The sequence below is a fragment of the Tenebrio molitor genome, chromosome 6, assembly GCF_963966145.1.
Source record: "Tenebrio molitor chromosome 6, icTenMoli1.1, whole genome shotgun sequence".
Lineage (NCBI taxonomy): Eukaryota > Metazoa > Arthropoda > Insecta > Coleoptera > Tenebrionidae > Tenebrio > Tenebrio molitor.
In genome coordinates this window covers 6,658,028-6,675,362 of record NC_091051.1, presented here as the reverse complement: position 1 = coordinate 6,675,362, position 17,335 = coordinate 6,658,028, and the positions used below count along the sequence as shown (strand labels likewise).

Here is a 17,335-nt window from a genome sequence, read left to right as displayed (position 1 = left end):
AAAAAAAAACAAAAAAGGTCCCACCGAGATTTGAACTCGGATCGCTGGATTCAAAGTCCAGAGTGCTAACCATTACACCATGGGACCTTGCGAGTACTATTGTTTGATGCAACAAGACTTTACACCTGTTCTAGAATACATTTAATTATTTCATTTTAATATATTTTTATATAATTTAATTATAACACACAATTATTGAAACTGTGCATTTATAAACTATACGTATTACTGAAAATATTAACAATATAAAAGAATAATAAAGATTAAATGTCCGTGTTTTGCAGGTATTTTTTTACTTGACGCATAGATTTTACACAAACTAATTGCGTTTATTAATTTTATTATGAAACAAGTCTAATATAGTTAGAAATGTTATTATGCAATCTAAAATTTTTATACAGATATGCATAATAGTAATTTACGCCATGTAATGCCTGATGTAATAACGGAATTAATTAATTCTTAACGTATATAAATAAATCTGCACCACATTATATTAATTATTTATTAATAAGTTGTTGTCAATATTTTACATTAGACAGATCATTGGATTTACATATTTGCAACACTATAAAAATGAAAAATATACCTGTTTCAACTAATAAAAATACAGAAGTCATAAAACTTGAATCATGAAAACAGCACTTACTACAATAATAATAATTTTTTATCGTATTTCCTCTAGGATTGCCTAGTACATACTTTCTTTTCAGCATGAAGATATAAAGAAATCACTTCTGTCAAAGCGCTTTGTTTTTAGGAAATTTCACTTAAAAAAATAAACGAGGGATGGTCAAATGGGAACAGCATTTTAAAATTATTTCGGAACCACATCGGTTGATTGTACAGAACTTGGAGTTACACGTACTCTTTATGAGACCATTACAGATTACAGGTTACAGACTCGATCACCAGATGCTTTTAATTGTAACTTAACTTCCATTAAAGATCTTGGTGTTATCTTTTGATTGTAAATTACATTTTCCTCAGTACTATTTCCAGCATCTGTTAAAACGTTAGGTTTCATAATACATGCCATCAAATCACTTAAATTTTTAATGTTACGTTAATTCGTTCTTGTAATTCTCTTTTATTTCATTATAAAAATTATTTCGCAGCAATAATTAGATACTTTAACGACTGGTTCAATAAATATGCTAACATTAATTTTTATAATAAAAAATAATTTTGAGATGATTTGCTTTTTATTCGTTTTTAAATTTATTGATTAAAGTTGTTTCCACGAAATCGCCTACTTTTTAAAGTAGTAAGTTTTTTTTTATCGGTTAATTATTTTATCTTATAAATCACATATTTTTATCAAAAGTTATCTTACATTCTTGAGTCCGGTTTAGACTTAAACTTAAATATTTTAAGCCAAAAATCAATCTTGTCTTGCAACAAATCGTATAATTGGATTATAATTGTTTAAGATACATAATGATTATTCTAATTGCTTCATGAGAATGACACTAATTTTAGGAGACATTTTGTCGTTAATCTTAGGTATGGGTGATTCATTTAGAAAGAAAATATATTTCAATATTCTATTACCAGTGAAAATTAATGTACTTATTTCTGAGACACTTTGTATACTTTGTGTTATGTTTTCACTTTTCATTCTCTTTCACATCAAATACCCGACTGTTCAAGTACATTTTTCTTTACTCTGCAAATCATTTATCAAAAAAATTTAAACTACGATCAGATGTGGAAAATTATTATATTACAAACAGTAAAGGTAAAACATTCTCAATTTATTTTTAAATTCTCTTAAATAATAATTATTTTAAAAATGACCGTCAAATCACGTGATACAATTTCGTTTGTTCATTGGTTGTTTAACCTTGTTGTCATAATCTGTCATATGTCAAAATTCCGCCGAACTTATTCTTCAAATTGAAAAATAATAATTATGGGAACACCTTTGAAAGGTAGACTGACTTCGGAAAAAATGTGCAGGGCGTGTCTTTCCACCAAAAACAACCTAAAAGAACTGACCGACACAGACCTCGACTACGAACGCTTTCTAAATATTTACAAAGTCTGTACCGCTATTGAAGTAAGTTAGCGATACTTGTACGAATTTGTAAAATTGTGCATTAACATTTTTGCAGCTGAAAGAATTTCACACTTGTCCATTGTACTTTTGTGAAACATGTATTCTTCGCGTAGAAGAATTTTACACATTCAGAGAAACATGTTTGCAGTCGCACACCACCATTCAATCTCTCTTAGTCAAAGCTGCAAAAGCAGTGGTAAAGGATGAAAATGACTTTTGTGTGTCTAACAACAACAGCACAGAAGAATTTAACTATGTTAATGTGTGTGATATCAAAAATGAAAAGGCTGAAAAAGCAGCGGTAAATGATGAAAATGACTGTTTTGTGTTTAACAACAGCACAAAGGAATTTGACTATGTCAATGTGTTTGATATTAAAAATGAAATGGTAGATACAAATGTACAATCTCAATTTGAATATAGTGTGAAGTGTATAATTTGTTGTGAGACTTTTAAAGATATAAAAACTTTAAACAAACATAATGAACTTAATCACTGCACTAAAGACTACAAGTGTGCCTTATGTGAAGAAATATTCAACAATCCATTTTTATTAACAGTGAGCTGTCTTACACTTATTTTAAATTTATTGTTAACACACTTTTTTACAGGAACATGTTAAAACACACAAAAAAGCTCTCAATAACTCTGATGTCAAGATATTTGAATGCAGCAGGTGTGATAAATTGTACAAAACCATCTCAAACTTGCAAATCCATGTCTACTCCCATCTTGGCTTGAGACCCTACAAATGTCGCTATTGCCCCAAAGATTTTACCAAAATAACTGCCTTAAGAGCCCACCTTGATGTGCATTCAGGCGTGCGCAAATTTCTGTGCGCAGAATGCGGCAAAAGTTACAGTTCCGCGCTACTGTTAAAGCGCCACCAAATGTCTCACACAGGCTCCAAACCTTTCAAATGTAAACTATGCCCCAGCTCTTTTGCAGTAACACGTGATTTGTCAATACACATGAGGACACACACTGGTGAAAAGCCATACTTGTGTTCGGCATGTGGGAAAGCGTTTAGACGCATCAGTCACTTAAATGTGCACAAGAGAATCCATACTGGTGAAAAACCGTACAAATGCTCTTATTGTGATAGATGTTTTACTCAGTCAGGTGATTGGAGGGCCCACGAGAGAACCCACACAGGAATAAAGCCTTACATTTGCACAATTTGTCAAAAGGGGTTCAGTCAATCTAGTGGATTGACAACTCACATGAAAAAACACGAGGATAAGAGGTTTAAATGCAAGTTCTGCGGGCGAGTTTTCGTGAGGGCGAAGAGCTTCGAAAAACATTCGCTCCTGCACATGGGGGCGCGTGCTACAAAGACCGAAGTGTTGTGTGATTCCCAGAGTCTAGTCTTGTAAGTCCCAAATGTTTACGTCGACCTAATTACAAAGTTTCTAATAGATTTGTACTCGAAAAAACATTTCCCCCATCTAATTGTCCTTCCTGCAGTCGCACTTGACCACTTTGAACGCCTCTACGTTTTTAGTTCGGACGAAATCCGTCAGATATAGTTTAGGTTTATATTTTTTATTTTCTGCGACCGCAAGTTTTCTTGTGTATCTCGAAAAGAGCGCTTCCATTACATGATAGAAAAATTCTATGACGCTCAAGATCGAGCCCCCTAGACATAGACCAACCAGTCCACCAACAGATGCTGAAAAGTACAAATCCTATCTGGTTCTACACTAGGACGACAGTTTTTACCAACTATCAGCTCCCAAGTTATGAGGACGCTTCTCAAGAGTTTCATACATGACACGTGACCAAAATATACGCGAAGTATGCTGACGTTGGATCCTAACCCGACGTTTGAACTGTAAAATGTACGATCAAAACGAAGTAAAAAATTAATTAGGAGTCGAGCACGTTTGTAACGGTTGCTGGTCCTGTTGGTAAGAATAGGAGATTTCGTCACATTGTGGGTAACACTTGCATTTGGTCGTGTAATCGGAAGTTTGTGTATTAAACGTGTTTGCTAAAATCCCTTAAAAATTTAATGGTTTTTGATGTTTATTTGTAAAGAATTCGTTACCACGAAGATAATTGTTGTAGGTGATTTTGGAAGTTTTTATTTTGACATTGTTTCTTTTGATGCATGCCAGGTCTGGTAGAGTACAAAATCGACTTCTGCCTAAAATAAGAAATTTAGAAATGCAAATAAACCCTTCAAGCAAAGTTTATGCCGTTATTTTTATACATACTTCCATATGATAAAACAAGCCATCATCAAAGTTACCCATGAAACAGAAACTCAGCATCTAAGTAAATATCTTACGAGAAAACTGTCGCTTGCTCATCACAAAATAGGATTCCAATAAAAATTATTCAAACACACTTTCAAAACACTCCGTCAGAATTATTTCAATTTTTGTCTTACGTCTACGTGTGCATTAAATGACAGTAATGACATTTCAAATGGCTTTTGTTTTTCATGGCTAACTTTGATAGTTTTTTTAATCATATTGCAGAACAATTTTAACACATCAGTTGAAATTTTGATGAACACTAGGAAAATATTTAACAGATATTTAAATCAGGTACCTCTGATGTGATAAAAATAATAGGGAATGCAGCCACACAACTTCTTAATTTCCTTAGCTTTGCACTCATTCATGCAAGTGGTGTAGCTGTAACTGTTTGACCATTCCATTTTTATCTGCAGATGAATAAAATATATTAAATGTTCACCAGTCGAATGTTGCGATTACCTCATCTGCAAAAGCACATCCTCTTGTGTTGATGGGCGTGTCCTTAACATTTTTCTCACTTTCCGTTATTTCTGGTTTAACAGATAGAGAAACGTCATTTCCAGGACGAATAGTAGTACTATAAATGGACATGTCTGGATATTGTTTATTTTCATGTATGGAGACCTGAAAATTGTCATTAACACCGTGTGGGAAAAATTTTGTATGTTCACAACATCAATTCCTAGACTGTGTTTAAGTGACGACACGTATTGGTCTTCCTCCGCCCTTAGGTGTAAGTAAAGACCAAAGGAAGGTCCCACACCCGACACGTACGTACTTTTGTCAGCTCTGGAAATATATTGTGGTGATATAAATTGTGTAGAATTATTTAAAAACTTGCTTGTCATATTTATGTCCTTTGTAATTAAACGAGCAGCAGTAGCCGCTGCTGGTTTTAATGGGGCGAAACAAATCGTCGCAGTCCATTTCTTTGTCGTTCCAATAGCAATCGCTTATCATTTGATTGCAAGGGTGCATCAACTAAAATATTGTTTATATTTGATATTGAACAAATAAGGTGTGTCTACCGTTCTCATCAATTTTTCGGTGTTGTACCCTGCGCGTTCTAGAAGTTTCGTGACTTTAGTGTACTCCTCCCAATCTAAGTCTCTGTCCATTCGGGTACTAAGTATCAATGCGGATAAATTCGAGAAAAAATTGTCCATTTCGTCTGGAGTCGCACGGTTGCTTAGTCTGTAATTGTACTCAAAAATAGAACAGTTTTTTGTATTTGAAATACGCGTACAAGTCTTTGAATTGTTGGGTGTTGTTCTTGTAAATCAAGTTGAAATTGCAAAGAGTCACCGTCGGGAAGGGGACTTCCCAAATCGGAAACGCAGTCGTTAATATTGTCGTCGTTATTCGATTGGAATAATAAGAGCGGATCTGGGAACGAATTAATATGAAACAAAGACAGGTGCTGATTATGCAGACGAGAGCCCAAAAGAAAGACTTGAATTTGGACGATTTTGCATCTGTTATGTAACGAAAACCGTGTAAACTTGTCTCGCTGAAATAGTTTTTTGTGCAACACTGCAATCGCTTCATTACGACTTTACCTAAAACAGTCGTCATAACATTAGTCAATTTGCGGAAAAGAAAATCTCACGTCTTTTGCCGAAGTTCATCTTGAATTTTATCGACAGCTGTGTCGAGGTTGCGCTTTTATAGGTTCGGAAATGACTTATTGGCGTAATTAAAACAAAGTGGCTTAAAAATTTCATTTATTTCATACTTCTCAACATACAAATCTACTTTTAATTAACTTTTAATTCTGATGGAAATCTAATTGGTGTTCATGCTTTCTTCGTTACTTTCAGCGACCAATTCCTCCAGCTGTCGTGCCCCAAATTTGTGTTTCACTAAAACATATTTTGGTGTAAACATGGTTGATTCCTCGTGTTTAATTTATAAAACAATTTACTTCATTAATTTCGGCTACGTCTTAAAAATAACAAAAAAAATTCAATTGCATATTTTTTGTCTGTTTCATTAAGCGTGCGTGATAGTATGTAATTACAAAACCAATCATTGTTTGTGGTGATTTCAAAACGTTGCGGTGTTCATAAAAACCACATTTAACTTTGTACACTTTTATTAATAATTATTCTGTTTAACCTGACCTATGTCTGGCACATCGCCACGATTTCGACACCTTCTTATTTCGAAATGTGAGGTTTTATAACTAGTTTTTTGATAATTGAAGAATTTTTTATTTCGGGAAACTGACCTACATATTCGAATATAAATTTTATCTTTGGATGTGAAAGTAAATTTCAAATGTCGCTTTTCTAGAGATAAGAATTTAAATGAGACGCTTTCGTTGAAATTTTGATACGGATTTAGTAGTACTGAATTTAGGCATTATACATGTTAATTATTGAAACATAGGAACGTTCTTGTTACAATACAATAATGCAATGATGACTAATGCGACTAGAATTCAGTAACAATCAGTAAAATTGTATACGTCAATGTGTTTCACATGAACAACACATAAAATGAAATAATTTTAGCCTTTCGAATCTATAAAGTGTGCATTATAGTCGCAATGTTTATAATTTTAACTCAAAATGAAAATTTAACAATTGCATCCTTATTTTTGATTGAAAATTGGGTTTGAGATGTTGTTAAGGTCTAGACGTTAAAAAAAAATCTGAATTTAACTAAAAGAAAATAATTAACCTGAACGTCACTTATAAGTTAATTAACAAAGTTAAATGTACCACGTTAATTTAATAATGAACGTTTCGATTTTAAATCTAGTTATTTTGTAGATACAACTATTAATTTCTGACCTCACCTACTGTTTTTTTCTACAATCTCTCTTACTTTCGAGATATTTTTTTAAATTCCTATTAGTATTCGACGTGTTCGCAGATATTATTCGCACGTCTTGATTTTGCTAAAGTAAATTGTTTGGTTAACTGTTTAAGCAATCGAATTATCCCAGATTTGTTTATCCTATTTTTGGAACTGTTGCTACAGATTACTAATCCGTTTGCAAAAATAACACTGATAAATTGTAGTGTCTCATCGAATATAGATCAAGGTAACAATCACTTCTACCAAAATTAAACACTAATCTGGGGAGTTGCAAAATTAATTATATTTCAGTAGACATTTACGAAGGACCGATTACTAAAGCACGTGCTCTTATTTGTAAACACATCCAACTGTCGGGATGTGAATTTTGATTGAAAAAAAAAAACAGAATTATATCGTCATCATGTTAAAATCCTAAAGCGTGAACAAAAAATTAACGTCGTGGCCACCAAAAGAACTGAAGCCTCTTTAATAAAATCTCTTCAGAGTTTGAAGAGATTTTGAATCAACATTCATATTAAATTTAATGTTTACGTTTTATTATGTGATAATTGTACGAGATATTACCTAATATTAGAAATAATTTAAAAAAAAAAAAAAAAAACCCAAAGAAAAATATGTGATTTGCAGTGTCATTTCATAAGTACGTTTTTCTAATTTTTAACCATATATAACGGGTGTTTTTTCAAATTTGTCGTCGAGATGGGCTTTGAAGAGTCACTTTTTGCGTGTTTTTAATATGGATTTTGAAAAATTAGTCTTTTTTTAAGACGAGTGGTTCATCAGCTGTTTAAATCTAACCTCACTTTTTGCGTTGTTTATGTTTTTAATCTGTAGTTTGAAAAATCAGTGTTTTTCAGACGAATGGTTCATTCACAATCGACTCTTCAACGCCAAATTTAAAAACCATCGTTTATAATTACCAGTGTCCGGTACTACATATTTCGTCCGAACACTGATAATTACACTTTTTTTTGCTTACTTTTCTTGATGCTTTAATGTTTTAAATAACTTAATAAATAAAGTCAATTGCCCATAACACAATACACATAAATAAAATTTACTTTTTTAGATTTTTACCAAATTGACACTTACCTACATCTATATTCCTCAAATCATGTACCACAAAATTTTTTGCTTTGTTATCACCCCCAGCTGCCATAACAAATGGTGAATCTGGTGACAAATCCAGACACTGTATTGTACCCAAATTGAAATTCTGTTCATGTACAAAAACTGCTTCACTCTCATTGAAATCCCAAATTTTCATAGTCCCATCTGGAGATGCTGTCACCAACAAACCAGGACACTGAGAACTCACCGCCAATCCAGTTACTTCTTTCTCATGGGCATCTACTGCCCATACTTCACCTAAATTTTAAATTGCTTTTATTTTATACAGTGTGCAACATTTAAGCACTCTCACCTTTTCTACAATCAAAACATTGAAGAGTTCCTGTACTTGATCCTGCAAAAAATGAGAAGGGTTGAAAGGGGTTCCAAACTAGAGTTTCAACTTCTCCATTTAATTCCCATGTCTGATGGGCTTCAGGTTTTCGGCAGTCAAAGATTTTTACTTTTTTGTCACTTCCTCCTGTAAACAAAAATATACTAGTGACAATTAACTAGAGTTAGAATTATTTTCACACCAGCTAATAGTGTTTGAGCTTCTAATTTATGCCACTGCAAGCACTGTACTTTATCTTTGAAAGCTGTAATTGTAGTATTGGGTGTTTGACTTTCCAAGTCCCATAACAGTATACTTTTATCAACTGAACCACTTGCTAGAACATGTTCAAAATTCTTATTCCAGGCCAATGAGAGAACAGCATCTCTGTGGCCAACACGAGGTCTATTGTTTTTTACACTAGGAACCTTTCCTAAACTAAATGCAGCCTCAATACAATTTATTATATCTAAATCCCACACTTCTATAACTGGTGACATTGAACCTATTGCACAATAGTTTCCCTTTGGTGCATTCGGTTCATAATCTAACCATTCAAAACATAGTGGAAATGATGGTAAAAGAATATCATGGTGAACATAAAGAGCTCCTTCATCTTCATTATAAACTGCAAAATAATAAAATTTTAAAATACCAAATTTCCCAACAAAAAAAATTTCTTACTGTACACTTCCAGTGAACTTGCATCACCTTCTACATGTCCAACTAAAATCAAATTATCTGTAGGCTTGATGATTTCATCTTCTTTATCTGAATCATCAGATTCAGAAAAATTGTCTTCAGCATTATTTTGAAGATCTGCCAGTGCACTGATTCCTAAAGTTGCTGCAGTACCTTCATCTAAAATTTTAAAATGCTACCTAGCTGAGATAAGTAAATTAAAACCTTACTATCATCTTCATCATAATTCTCAAAATTAAATTCATCTTCTTGATTTGACGAGTCCTGTTGCCTACTTTCTTCATTTGTAACTCTAAATTCAACATGCTACTAGTAATAATTTCATAAATCATGATAATAAACATTACCTTAGCTTCTCCTTGGTATCTTTAATGACTTGAACCAATTCTGCCTTTGATAACTGAACCTAAGACAATTCCATGATTTAAGTGGACATAATTTTTTTAAACTACCTTTTCTGGTTGGTCTCTCGCTGCTCCTTTTTTCACCCATTTTACACAGGTGATGAAATTTACTTGGTTCTCGGATTCAACCTCCTCCATTTAAATTAAATCGCTGAACAAATGTTTCTTCAAGATCGACAAAACCACGTGTCACACTAACAACTAGGTTATGAAAACATAACCTTACTACGTCACACTCAATTGATGATTTTCAATGAACGAACGTGTTATCACGTATACGCGAGGAGTTGAATTATTTAAAATTATTTCTCGATGTATTTCGTGTTGATTTTAATTTAAAAATCGTTTAATTCTAATGTTGTGATTGTGTTTATTGACATTTGACAGTTGTCAAATGAAAAATCAAAATAGAGGTGAAGGGGTGACGGTATAAATAATTGTTTTTGTGCTATTTCCATATAAAAATGACTGAAAAACCGAGTGTGGTGATTGTTAGTAGTAGCAGCACTAAACCTAAATCATTAATGAAGTTAATAACAAAGTGCACAGACATCCAAGATGACCCACTCGATGCAAATAAAATCTCCCACACTTGGAAGATAGACACAAAATATTATACAGCTGAAGTGGACATCATTGGAATTAATGAACACTACCAAAGAAGCCAACAGTTCAATGAAAATGTGGAAGCTTTAATCATCCACATGGATACAAACAAAGAAACTGGATTAAAAGACTTGCTAACATGGTCTGCCTTAGAGGAAGATTGTGATCCAGAAATCAAACTACTGATTGCCAACTATTGTACAAATGACACAAAAATTACAAAGTCAGCAGCTATGGAGTGGTGCCTCAAACGAGGTTTTGAACTTATAGAACTCTACCCTTCACAAGAAACATGTGACCAAGACATAATAGAAGAAAAAGTGGGAGTTGAGAGAGTTGTTGAAGCACTACACACTCACACTTGGTCAAACTTGGATATGAAAAATCAAAAGAAAACCCTTAATGAGGCACAAAGCAAAGACATAGGAGGAATGTGTGAGGAACTGCTAATGAATGAAGGATCTGATGATTTTAATGATTTATTTGCACAACTGAGCATGATGAAGGAAAGTCTGCAGTCTTTGCCCACCAATCAAAGGAAACAGTGTGCAGAACAAGTTGTTACAGCATTCTGGAAAGCCATAGGCGGTGATGACGACGAGATTTCAGATACTTAAGCCAGTAACACAACTTTTGTATGATAGAATACTATTTTAGTCCATATGTTTATAAAGAATATTATTTATTGTATTTCTTGTTGTTATAATGATGTAAAAACTACAAAATTGTAACTTTAACGATTTATTCCCTTCTATTATCGATTATGACTAGGTATATAATAAAAAAGCGCTACAGACTGAATTTATTTCTTGCGTAATACTTACATAAAAATTATTGTCACAAAGAAATCATTAATAAAGGTAAATCTGTGTTGTTTTTGTTATTTATTATTGGTAATTAAACTGTATTGTGATCAAGCACGTTTGGACCTAAGCAGTAATATACAGTGTGGACTAAAAATCGTGTTAAGGCAAATTTAATTTATTGAATGAATAATGGAATGGTCGAAATGTTTCGTTGTCCAGATAATAAAAAAAACTTTTGGAAACGTTAATAATATATTTCATTTATATTTTCTAGTGGATCATTGTTTGAATATTTGGGAAAAACTAAAGAAAACTGTCAATGATCATTGATCATGTAAAATGTGTGCCACGAGTTTAGCTAATGAAGTTTTAGAAATAGATCTGCGGAGTTTATGCACTTTTAGCCAGCGGGGATCTGGTTTTGCCCTCGTGACGGTGCCCCATTTTGCGCCAGAATTGTGTAACAGTTGACAGTTGTAAATAAACAGAGTCACCTGTTGAATCAGCTGATAGAGGCCACTATATAGCACCCTGGTGGTGGGGGAAAGCCGTTGGGCCGCGTGTATCGAAAAGAAGAGGGAAAATTAGCGCGCCCGGGAAACCATCGCGAGCAGCGGACCTTCCGTGATAGGTTAATTTCGCTCTTTTTCGATTGAAAGTGGTGTGGAAAGTTGCTGGAGCGAGTCGGAAACCGGCGTCGAGGCGTCCAAAAGATGTCTCCGTTAATTTCGGCGGAAAAATAACGTCTTTTTGCGACGGACCGACCGTTCCGCACCCTTGTAATGGCGGAAGAGGAGGAAAGGGGTGAGCCGAGGCGTTCGGCCCGGCTGGCCCTAACGGAAATCACCCTGAACGAGTCGAGCCACGAAACGCCGAACAAAAATGTAAGCGCCGACGAAATGGTCATCATCCAGAGAGGACCCAGGAGGAAACCCATCATCTGGTCACCCGTTGACCAGGACAGAACCCCCGTGCGAAAATTGTCAAAGGAGAAAAATTCGGCGGAAACTTTGCCGAAACGGCCTAGTTTGAACCCGAAGCTGCGAAGACGGCTCATTTTGAGCCCCACAAAGAATTCAGTCGAGCTGGGGAGTGCCATTGCCAAGAAACTGAGGAGCTTGCCAAGATTTTCTCAAGAATTCGCTCAAGGGACGCCTGAGCTTTAACTTGCACCCTGTTGTATGTATTAAGTGATTTTAATATTCATGTGCCTTACCAGTTGATTCATATTCATTTTTGAAATAAAGAAACCAGTTTTTTATGCAATATTTTTTATTGAATTCTACATAAACATAAAAATTGCACAAATATCGTATTTACTCTTATTTCAGTAGGTACCACAGACTTTTTATCTTACAATTTGTCTAAATATTTTTGCAAGTCAGTTAGAATAGGACTAGAAGAATGTTTTCCTCAATCATTTTTATAAAATATGTTAACTCAAATACTTGTCCTTTTATAAATATTTTAAATGAAAAAACTTAGCCAAATCTGGATAGGTGATAAAAGCCTTAAGAAATGTCTGAAGCATCTTCATAGGATTTCTAGTCTTAACAAAACTGAAACTTCAATACAAGCTTTTTAAAACTATAACAAACAATAATAGGAAAATAAGTTAGTGTGTGTAATACACTCTGTAATAGAGAGTTTTGGACCTCCATAATGAATATGAATTATCGAATTTAAGTAGGTATACTCCTTGCCCTGGATACTCGTGAGATCCAGCATAGACCTCACTTTGACAGTCTCTTCTATAAACTGGCACAATTTCTGTGAGAAGCGGTTTTGAAACTCCATTAACGGCCACGGAACCGGCCTCCAAATCTCCTGTTTGAATAGTTTCATCATCATATGTGTCTTCATCTCCATCTTCCAAATCTTCATCATCACTTTCTGACACATGTACTGATACTTGGTCACTTGTTGGGGTACCATACTCAAAATATACTCCAAAACCTGCAAGTTGCCAAGTAATAGTTTATTAAAATAAGTTTTTGTTAAATTGAAATTACCAATGTCATAATGGTCTGTGGCAAACTCCCAAAAGAGTCTGGACCCTTCTGGATGTGTTGGTACCCTAACAGTTACAGTTTCTCCATGTCCCACTCTCACAACTCCATCACCTTCTGCTTGTGCAACAGCTTGTTTAAAAACCTGGATGTCAGATCTTGTCCACATGCTGGCAGGGATCAAACCATTTTCGGAAGATTCTTGATTTGAGTCATTCAAATTGCTCACTTCTTCATTTGACTCATTTTGCTACAAATTACAACATAAAAATAGGAAGCTTGCATGTTCAATTGATTACCCATTCTGAATCAGTCTTCTCATTATCACATTCCTGTTTGTTGTTAATTTGCTCCCCTCTTTGTGCAGCTTGTAACTGTTGCATATATTGGATATAATGTTGGTCTTGTAGTTGTCTTATTAAAGCACCTTGTTTTTCTGGATCACCTGGAAACTGTTGCTCAGCATATTTCCTAAACTGATCAAAAGTTTGCTCATTTAAGGCTTGTTGGATTTGTCTTCTAATAGATTCTTCTTTAGTTAACTGTTCTTGAATCAATTTTGCTTCCTCTTCTTTCTTCAACTTCTCCTCCTCCTCAATTAATCTACGTTTTTCCTCTTCCTTCCTAAAATTCTTAGCCTATAATGATTAAGTGTTAAGATAAGCAAAGTACATACGCTTTTCTTTCTTGCTCCTTCTTTTCTCTTCTGTGTGCTTCGATATATGCAGAAAATAAGGGACAGCGGCGGCTAAGTAATTCAACAAATCCTGCTCTTGCTTGGTCAGGAGATAATATACCTAATTTTTGCCATGCTAACCTTCTATCTTTTCCTACAACATCTAAAGTTCCTAAAGGCGGTAATTTATTAATAGCGTCGGATAAGGGACCGTGAAGCACTTGTTGTGAAAAAGCGACGAGTTGTAATTTATCTTCATAGCTAAAATGGACAGCCTTGCCTTCCTTTTCTGGAATAATTCAAATTAAAAGGACGTGTTAACCTTCACGCTGTTTTATTTACCTTTGTAAAAACTGAAGGCGAGCTTGTACACTTCTTTTAATGGTAGGCCGTATTCGAGGGTTTCATTTGCCGCATTAATTACCGGGGAACTTTTCCGTTTTGCTGTCTTTATATCCAATTTTGAAAAGTTTTCCGAAAGTTGTGAGCTGTCACCTTCCGTAGCCATGTTCCTTTTGATTTGTTAAATTTAGGGAATTTCGTTCATTATGTTACCGTCCTGAATGTCAAACTAAAAGTAGACAACAAAAGTTAACCTATAATTTTAGTCGCACGACGATTTTAAAAACATTTTTTCAAATGGTAAATATTGGTATATAAGATGTTAAGAGAATAAATGATGTATGTTGCGTATTTCAAGGGTAAACATAAAGAAAAATCAAAAAAGCATAAACGTGAAAAGAAGCACAAAGAAAAGAAGAAGCATCGATCGCGCAAATCAAGTTCTAGTTCGTCTTCAGAAGAATGGGTTGAAAAAGAAGAACATTCGTCTTCCGGTGAAGAAATTCAGCATCAAGAAAAACAAAGAGAGTCTGTGAAAACAGTGGAGGCAAGTTCTGCAGAAAGAGGTGAATGGATGAGTCTGCCCACATCATTTCTGACAGAATCTAATGTTGAGAAGAGAAGAAATAGAGAAGAAACTCAAAGATTGGAAAGAGAAAAAGGTCAGTACAATCCAAGGCTACATGAAAGAGAATTAAACCCATATTGGAAGGATGGAGGAGATGGTTTACCAAAATTTAAAAAACCATCAGATGATGGTAATGAGTATAAAAAATACAAGTCCAGTAATAGACCAAAACCAACTTCAAACTGGAAAAAGACAAATGATAAATCTCCTAGGCAAAAATCAGAGAGCAAAGAATCAGTAAAGGAAATACAAGATGCTCCAGTAGAAACTGAAACTTTATCAGATAAAGAATTGAATGTTCTAGCTTCAAGACTTGTAAAAGCTGAAATAATGGGGAAAACAGAATTGGTAAAAGAGCTGAAGGATAAGCTTGAAGCTGCCAGAAATTATCGTGAAAAAACACCACATGCATCAAAAACTGAAGAAGTCATTTTAACACAGACTGATTCTCAAGGTCATTCCAGGCCAGTCAGGCTTCAATCAGATTATGGTGAATTTTCAGGAAGCCAGAAAAAGAAGAGGAAGGTAGAAACACATCATGATGGCCAAAGAATTAGATATTTTGCTGATGATGACAAACACTCACTTCAGCAAATGTTTGAAAATGAGAAATTCAACACAGTCCAAGATCAGAATAGTGAATTCATAAAGATGGCAAGCAAAGTACGTAAAAATGATGACTTAGATGAAGTTTTTGCAGACAACATAAGAAAGAAAGAATCAGAACATAAAACAGATAGCAGAAATAGAGACAGAGCAATTAATGAACACAGGAAAGTAGCTCAAAGCATTGATTCCTGTAAATTGTGTCTGCAGTCAGATGTGATGCCAAAACATCTCATGGTTTCTTTAGGGGAGACTGTTTTTCTAAGTTTACCAGCACATGAACCATTAACAAGAGGCCATTGTTTAATTACACCAATCAGACATGTTACATGTTCAACATTATTAGATGAAAATGAGTGGAGTGAGATTATGGATTTTAGAAGAAGTCTTACAAGAATGTACAATTCAAATAATGAAGATGTTGTATTTTTTGAGACAGCCAAAAATTTAGAGAGGTACCCCCACATGTACATAGAGTGTGTACCAGTAGATAAGGAGGAGGGTGATATGGCTCCTATCTACTTTAAAAAGGCCATTGATGAATGTGAAATGGAATGGGCACAGAATAAAAAATTGGTCTCCCTAAAAGGTAAAGATGTAAGGAAAGCCATTCCAAAAGGTCTGTCATATTTTTTTGTCTCCTTTGGAATGGAAGAGGGTTTTGCTCATGTTATTGAAGATGAAAAAAGTTTTCCAATAAACTTTGCCCAAGAAATAATTGGTGGAATGTTAGACTTGCATCACAGCAAGTGGAGAAAACCAAAGACACAAGCATTTGATGAACAAAGCAAGAGGACCTTGGAATTTTCTCAGCAATGGAATTCTTTTGATCATACAAAAAGATAATATGTTACTTAAAATCTAAGTTTTAATAAAAAATATTTAAGACAATAATTTAAACTATCATTTCCAATTCTTTAGCATACTCAATGGCTTGTTCTGCTAATTCACTTGATGGAATAGGTTCAGTAATTTTCTTTACTTCTGGTGCAAAGTGGAAAAAGTTGTCACGACCCAGCTTCCATTTTTTGTTCTAAAACATTCCAAATTACAATGTTAAATTTTATTTAGCTGATAAAAACTCACTTTTGCTCCAAATGCCTTTGCAGCTTCTTCATTTGGCAGATATAACATTCTGGCAGCATCTTTGAGAGAAATTTTTTCATAAGCCTTTTCTACACAAACAGCAATTTCTCCTCGAATTGTGTCAAGCAGGATATCCATGAAAAAATTGTAATTCTTTGCAGGCACATTACCTTTGGCCAAAAATATCTACAGATTGGGAGTTTTTAATGATAATTTTAAAACAAAGCAAAAACATACTTTATTGTAACTCCCTTCCATGAGATACTGTTCTATGGACAGTGGATGTCTGATGTACACATCATTTTGAATATTCTCAGCAGGCAACAGTTCTAATTCAGTATGAAATTCAGCAACACGATTTTGAGAGAGCAAAAATAACAGATTCAACCCCAACAATTGATACTTGAAGGAAGATTCAGGAAGCTGGTCTTTATAATCAAAATAGTAACACTTCAATTGAGCCATATACCTCTCAAATGCTGGAATATTGCTGCTGGCTATACTCCACTGCACTCCAATTTCCAACACATCTCTAGCCAACAGCAACTCTTGCTTGGTCGCTGTTGCGTTGGAAGTCGGCAAAAACATCAAATTCGTCAATTCCAGCTACAATTTCAAAAATACAAATCATCCCATAACCTCAAAATTACACCTCACCTTCAAGTCCGAAAGCACTTGTTCGGTTTTGGTCAAATTAGGTTTTGCCGAATTCCATTCTGACTTGAGTTGCTTGTAAAGGGACGTAACGTCGTTTATTTTCGACATTTTCACAATTCTCGAAAACTAAAGCTGACTTGTACTTTACTTTAAAAATTTTGACAACTCGACTCGACTGTATTGTGCAGCTGTCAAAAATTGTGGTGCCTAC

At 34.4% G+C, this 17,335-nt stretch overlaps 7 protein-coding genes and 1 non-coding gene across 9 annotated transcripts; 3 read left to right on the top strand and 5 right to left on the bottom strand.

Annotated features, from left to right (window-relative positions):
- Nucleotides 1-15: 15 nt before the first annotated feature.
- TRNAQ-UUG (transfer RNA glutamine (anticodon UUG)) lies at nucleotides 16-87 on the bottom strand. The gene has a single exon. It is a non-coding gene; the product is annotated as a tRNA-Gln (tRNA).
- A 1,717-nt stretch (nucleotides 88-1,804) lies between these two features.
- LOC138133736 (zinc finger protein 879-like) lies at nucleotides 1,805-3,482 on the top strand. The gene is made up of 3 exons (XM_069051687.1): nucleotides 1,805-2,062; nucleotides 2,118-2,621; nucleotides 2,674-3,482. The coding sequence occupies exons 1-3, from the start codon at nucleotides 1,916-1,918 to the stop codon at nucleotides 3,436-3,438; spliced, it is 1,416 nt and encodes a 471-aa protein (XP_068907788.1). The 5' UTR covers nucleotides 1,805-1,915; the 3' UTR covers nucleotides 3,439-3,482.
- LOC138133739 (sodium channel protein Nach-like) lies at nucleotides 2,942-5,520 on the bottom strand. 2 transcript variants are annotated; one of them, XM_069051691.1, is made up of 8 exons: nucleotides 5,171-5,520; nucleotides 5,004-5,118; nucleotides 4,789-4,953; nucleotides 4,622-4,736; nucleotides 4,113-4,211; nucleotides 3,947-4,055; nucleotides 3,785-3,894; nucleotides 2,942-3,734 (listed from the first exon to the last, which is right to left on the bottom strand). In XM_069051691.1, exons 1-8 carry the CDS (start codon nucleotides 5,305-5,307, stop codon nucleotides 3,511-3,513), a joined length of 1,074 nt encoding a protein of 357 aa, XP_068907792.1. In that variant the 5' UTR covers nucleotides 5,308-5,520; the 3' UTR covers nucleotides 2,942-3,510. The 2 variants fall into 2 exon arrangements, with proteins under 2 accessions (XP_068907792.1, XP_068907791.1); XM_069051690.1 differs by having other exon boundaries at nucleotides 3,947-4,064; nucleotides 5,004-5,296.
- Nucleotides 5,521-6,036: 516 nt separating this feature from the next.
- nclb (no child left behind) lies at nucleotides 6,037-9,896 on the bottom strand. The gene is made up of 8 exons (XM_069051689.1): nucleotides 9,757-9,896; nucleotides 9,652-9,710; nucleotides 9,514-9,596; nucleotides 9,287-9,463; nucleotides 8,805-9,230; nucleotides 8,582-8,749; nucleotides 8,251-8,526; nucleotides 6,037-6,191 (listed from the first exon to the last, which is right to left on the bottom strand). Exons 1-8 carry the CDS (start codon nucleotides 9,844-9,846, stop codon nucleotides 6,115-6,117), a joined length of 1,356 nt encoding a protein of 451 aa, XP_068907790.1. The 5' UTR covers nucleotides 9,847-9,896; the 3' UTR covers nucleotides 6,037-6,114.
- Nucleotides 9,897-10,172: 276 nt separating this feature from the next.
- LOC138133741 (alpha- and gamma-adaptin-binding protein p34-like) lies at nucleotides 10,173-12,381 on the top strand. The gene has a single exon (XM_069051693.1). The coding sequence runs from the start codon at nucleotides 10,173-10,175 to the stop codon at nucleotides 10,929-10,931; it is 759 nt and encodes a 252-aa protein (XP_068907794.1). The 3' UTR covers nucleotides 10,932-12,381.
- Nucleotides 12,382-12,537: 156 nt separating this feature from the next.
- LOC138133737 (Golgi resident protein GCP60) lies at nucleotides 12,538-14,313 on the bottom strand. Its single transcript, XM_069051688.1, has 5 exons — nucleotides 14,148-14,313; nucleotides 13,806-14,094; nucleotides 13,429-13,753; nucleotides 13,133-13,379; nucleotides 12,538-13,076 (listed from the first exon to the last, which is right to left on the bottom strand). Exons 1-5 carry the CDS (start codon nucleotides 14,311-14,313, stop codon nucleotides 12,736-12,738), a joined length of 1,368 nt encoding a protein of 455 aa, XP_068907789.1. The 3' UTR covers nucleotides 12,538-12,735.
- A 30-nt stretch (nucleotides 14,314-14,343) lies between these two features.
- Nucleotides 14,344-16,275, top strand: LOC138133735 (CWF19-like protein 2 homolog). Its single transcript, XM_069051685.1, has 2 exons — nucleotides 14,344-14,447; nucleotides 14,506-16,275. The coding sequence occupies exons 1-2, from the start codon at nucleotides 14,445-14,447 to the stop codon at nucleotides 16,225-16,227; spliced, it is 1,725 nt and encodes a 574-aa protein (XP_068907786.1). The 5' UTR covers nucleotides 14,344-14,444; the 3' UTR covers nucleotides 16,228-16,275.
- LOC138133740 (26S proteasome non-ATPase regulatory subunit 8-like) lies at nucleotides 16,232-17,318 on the bottom strand. Its single transcript, XM_069051692.1, has 4 exons — nucleotides 17,125-17,318; nucleotides 16,705-17,073; nucleotides 16,468-16,653; nucleotides 16,232-16,414 (listed from the first exon to the last, which is right to left on the bottom strand). Exons 1-4 carry the CDS (start codon nucleotides 17,230-17,232, stop codon nucleotides 16,277-16,279), a joined length of 801 nt encoding a protein of 266 aa, XP_068907793.1. The 5' UTR covers nucleotides 17,233-17,318; the 3' UTR covers nucleotides 16,232-16,276.
- Nucleotides 17,319-17,335: the final 17 nt, after the last annotated feature.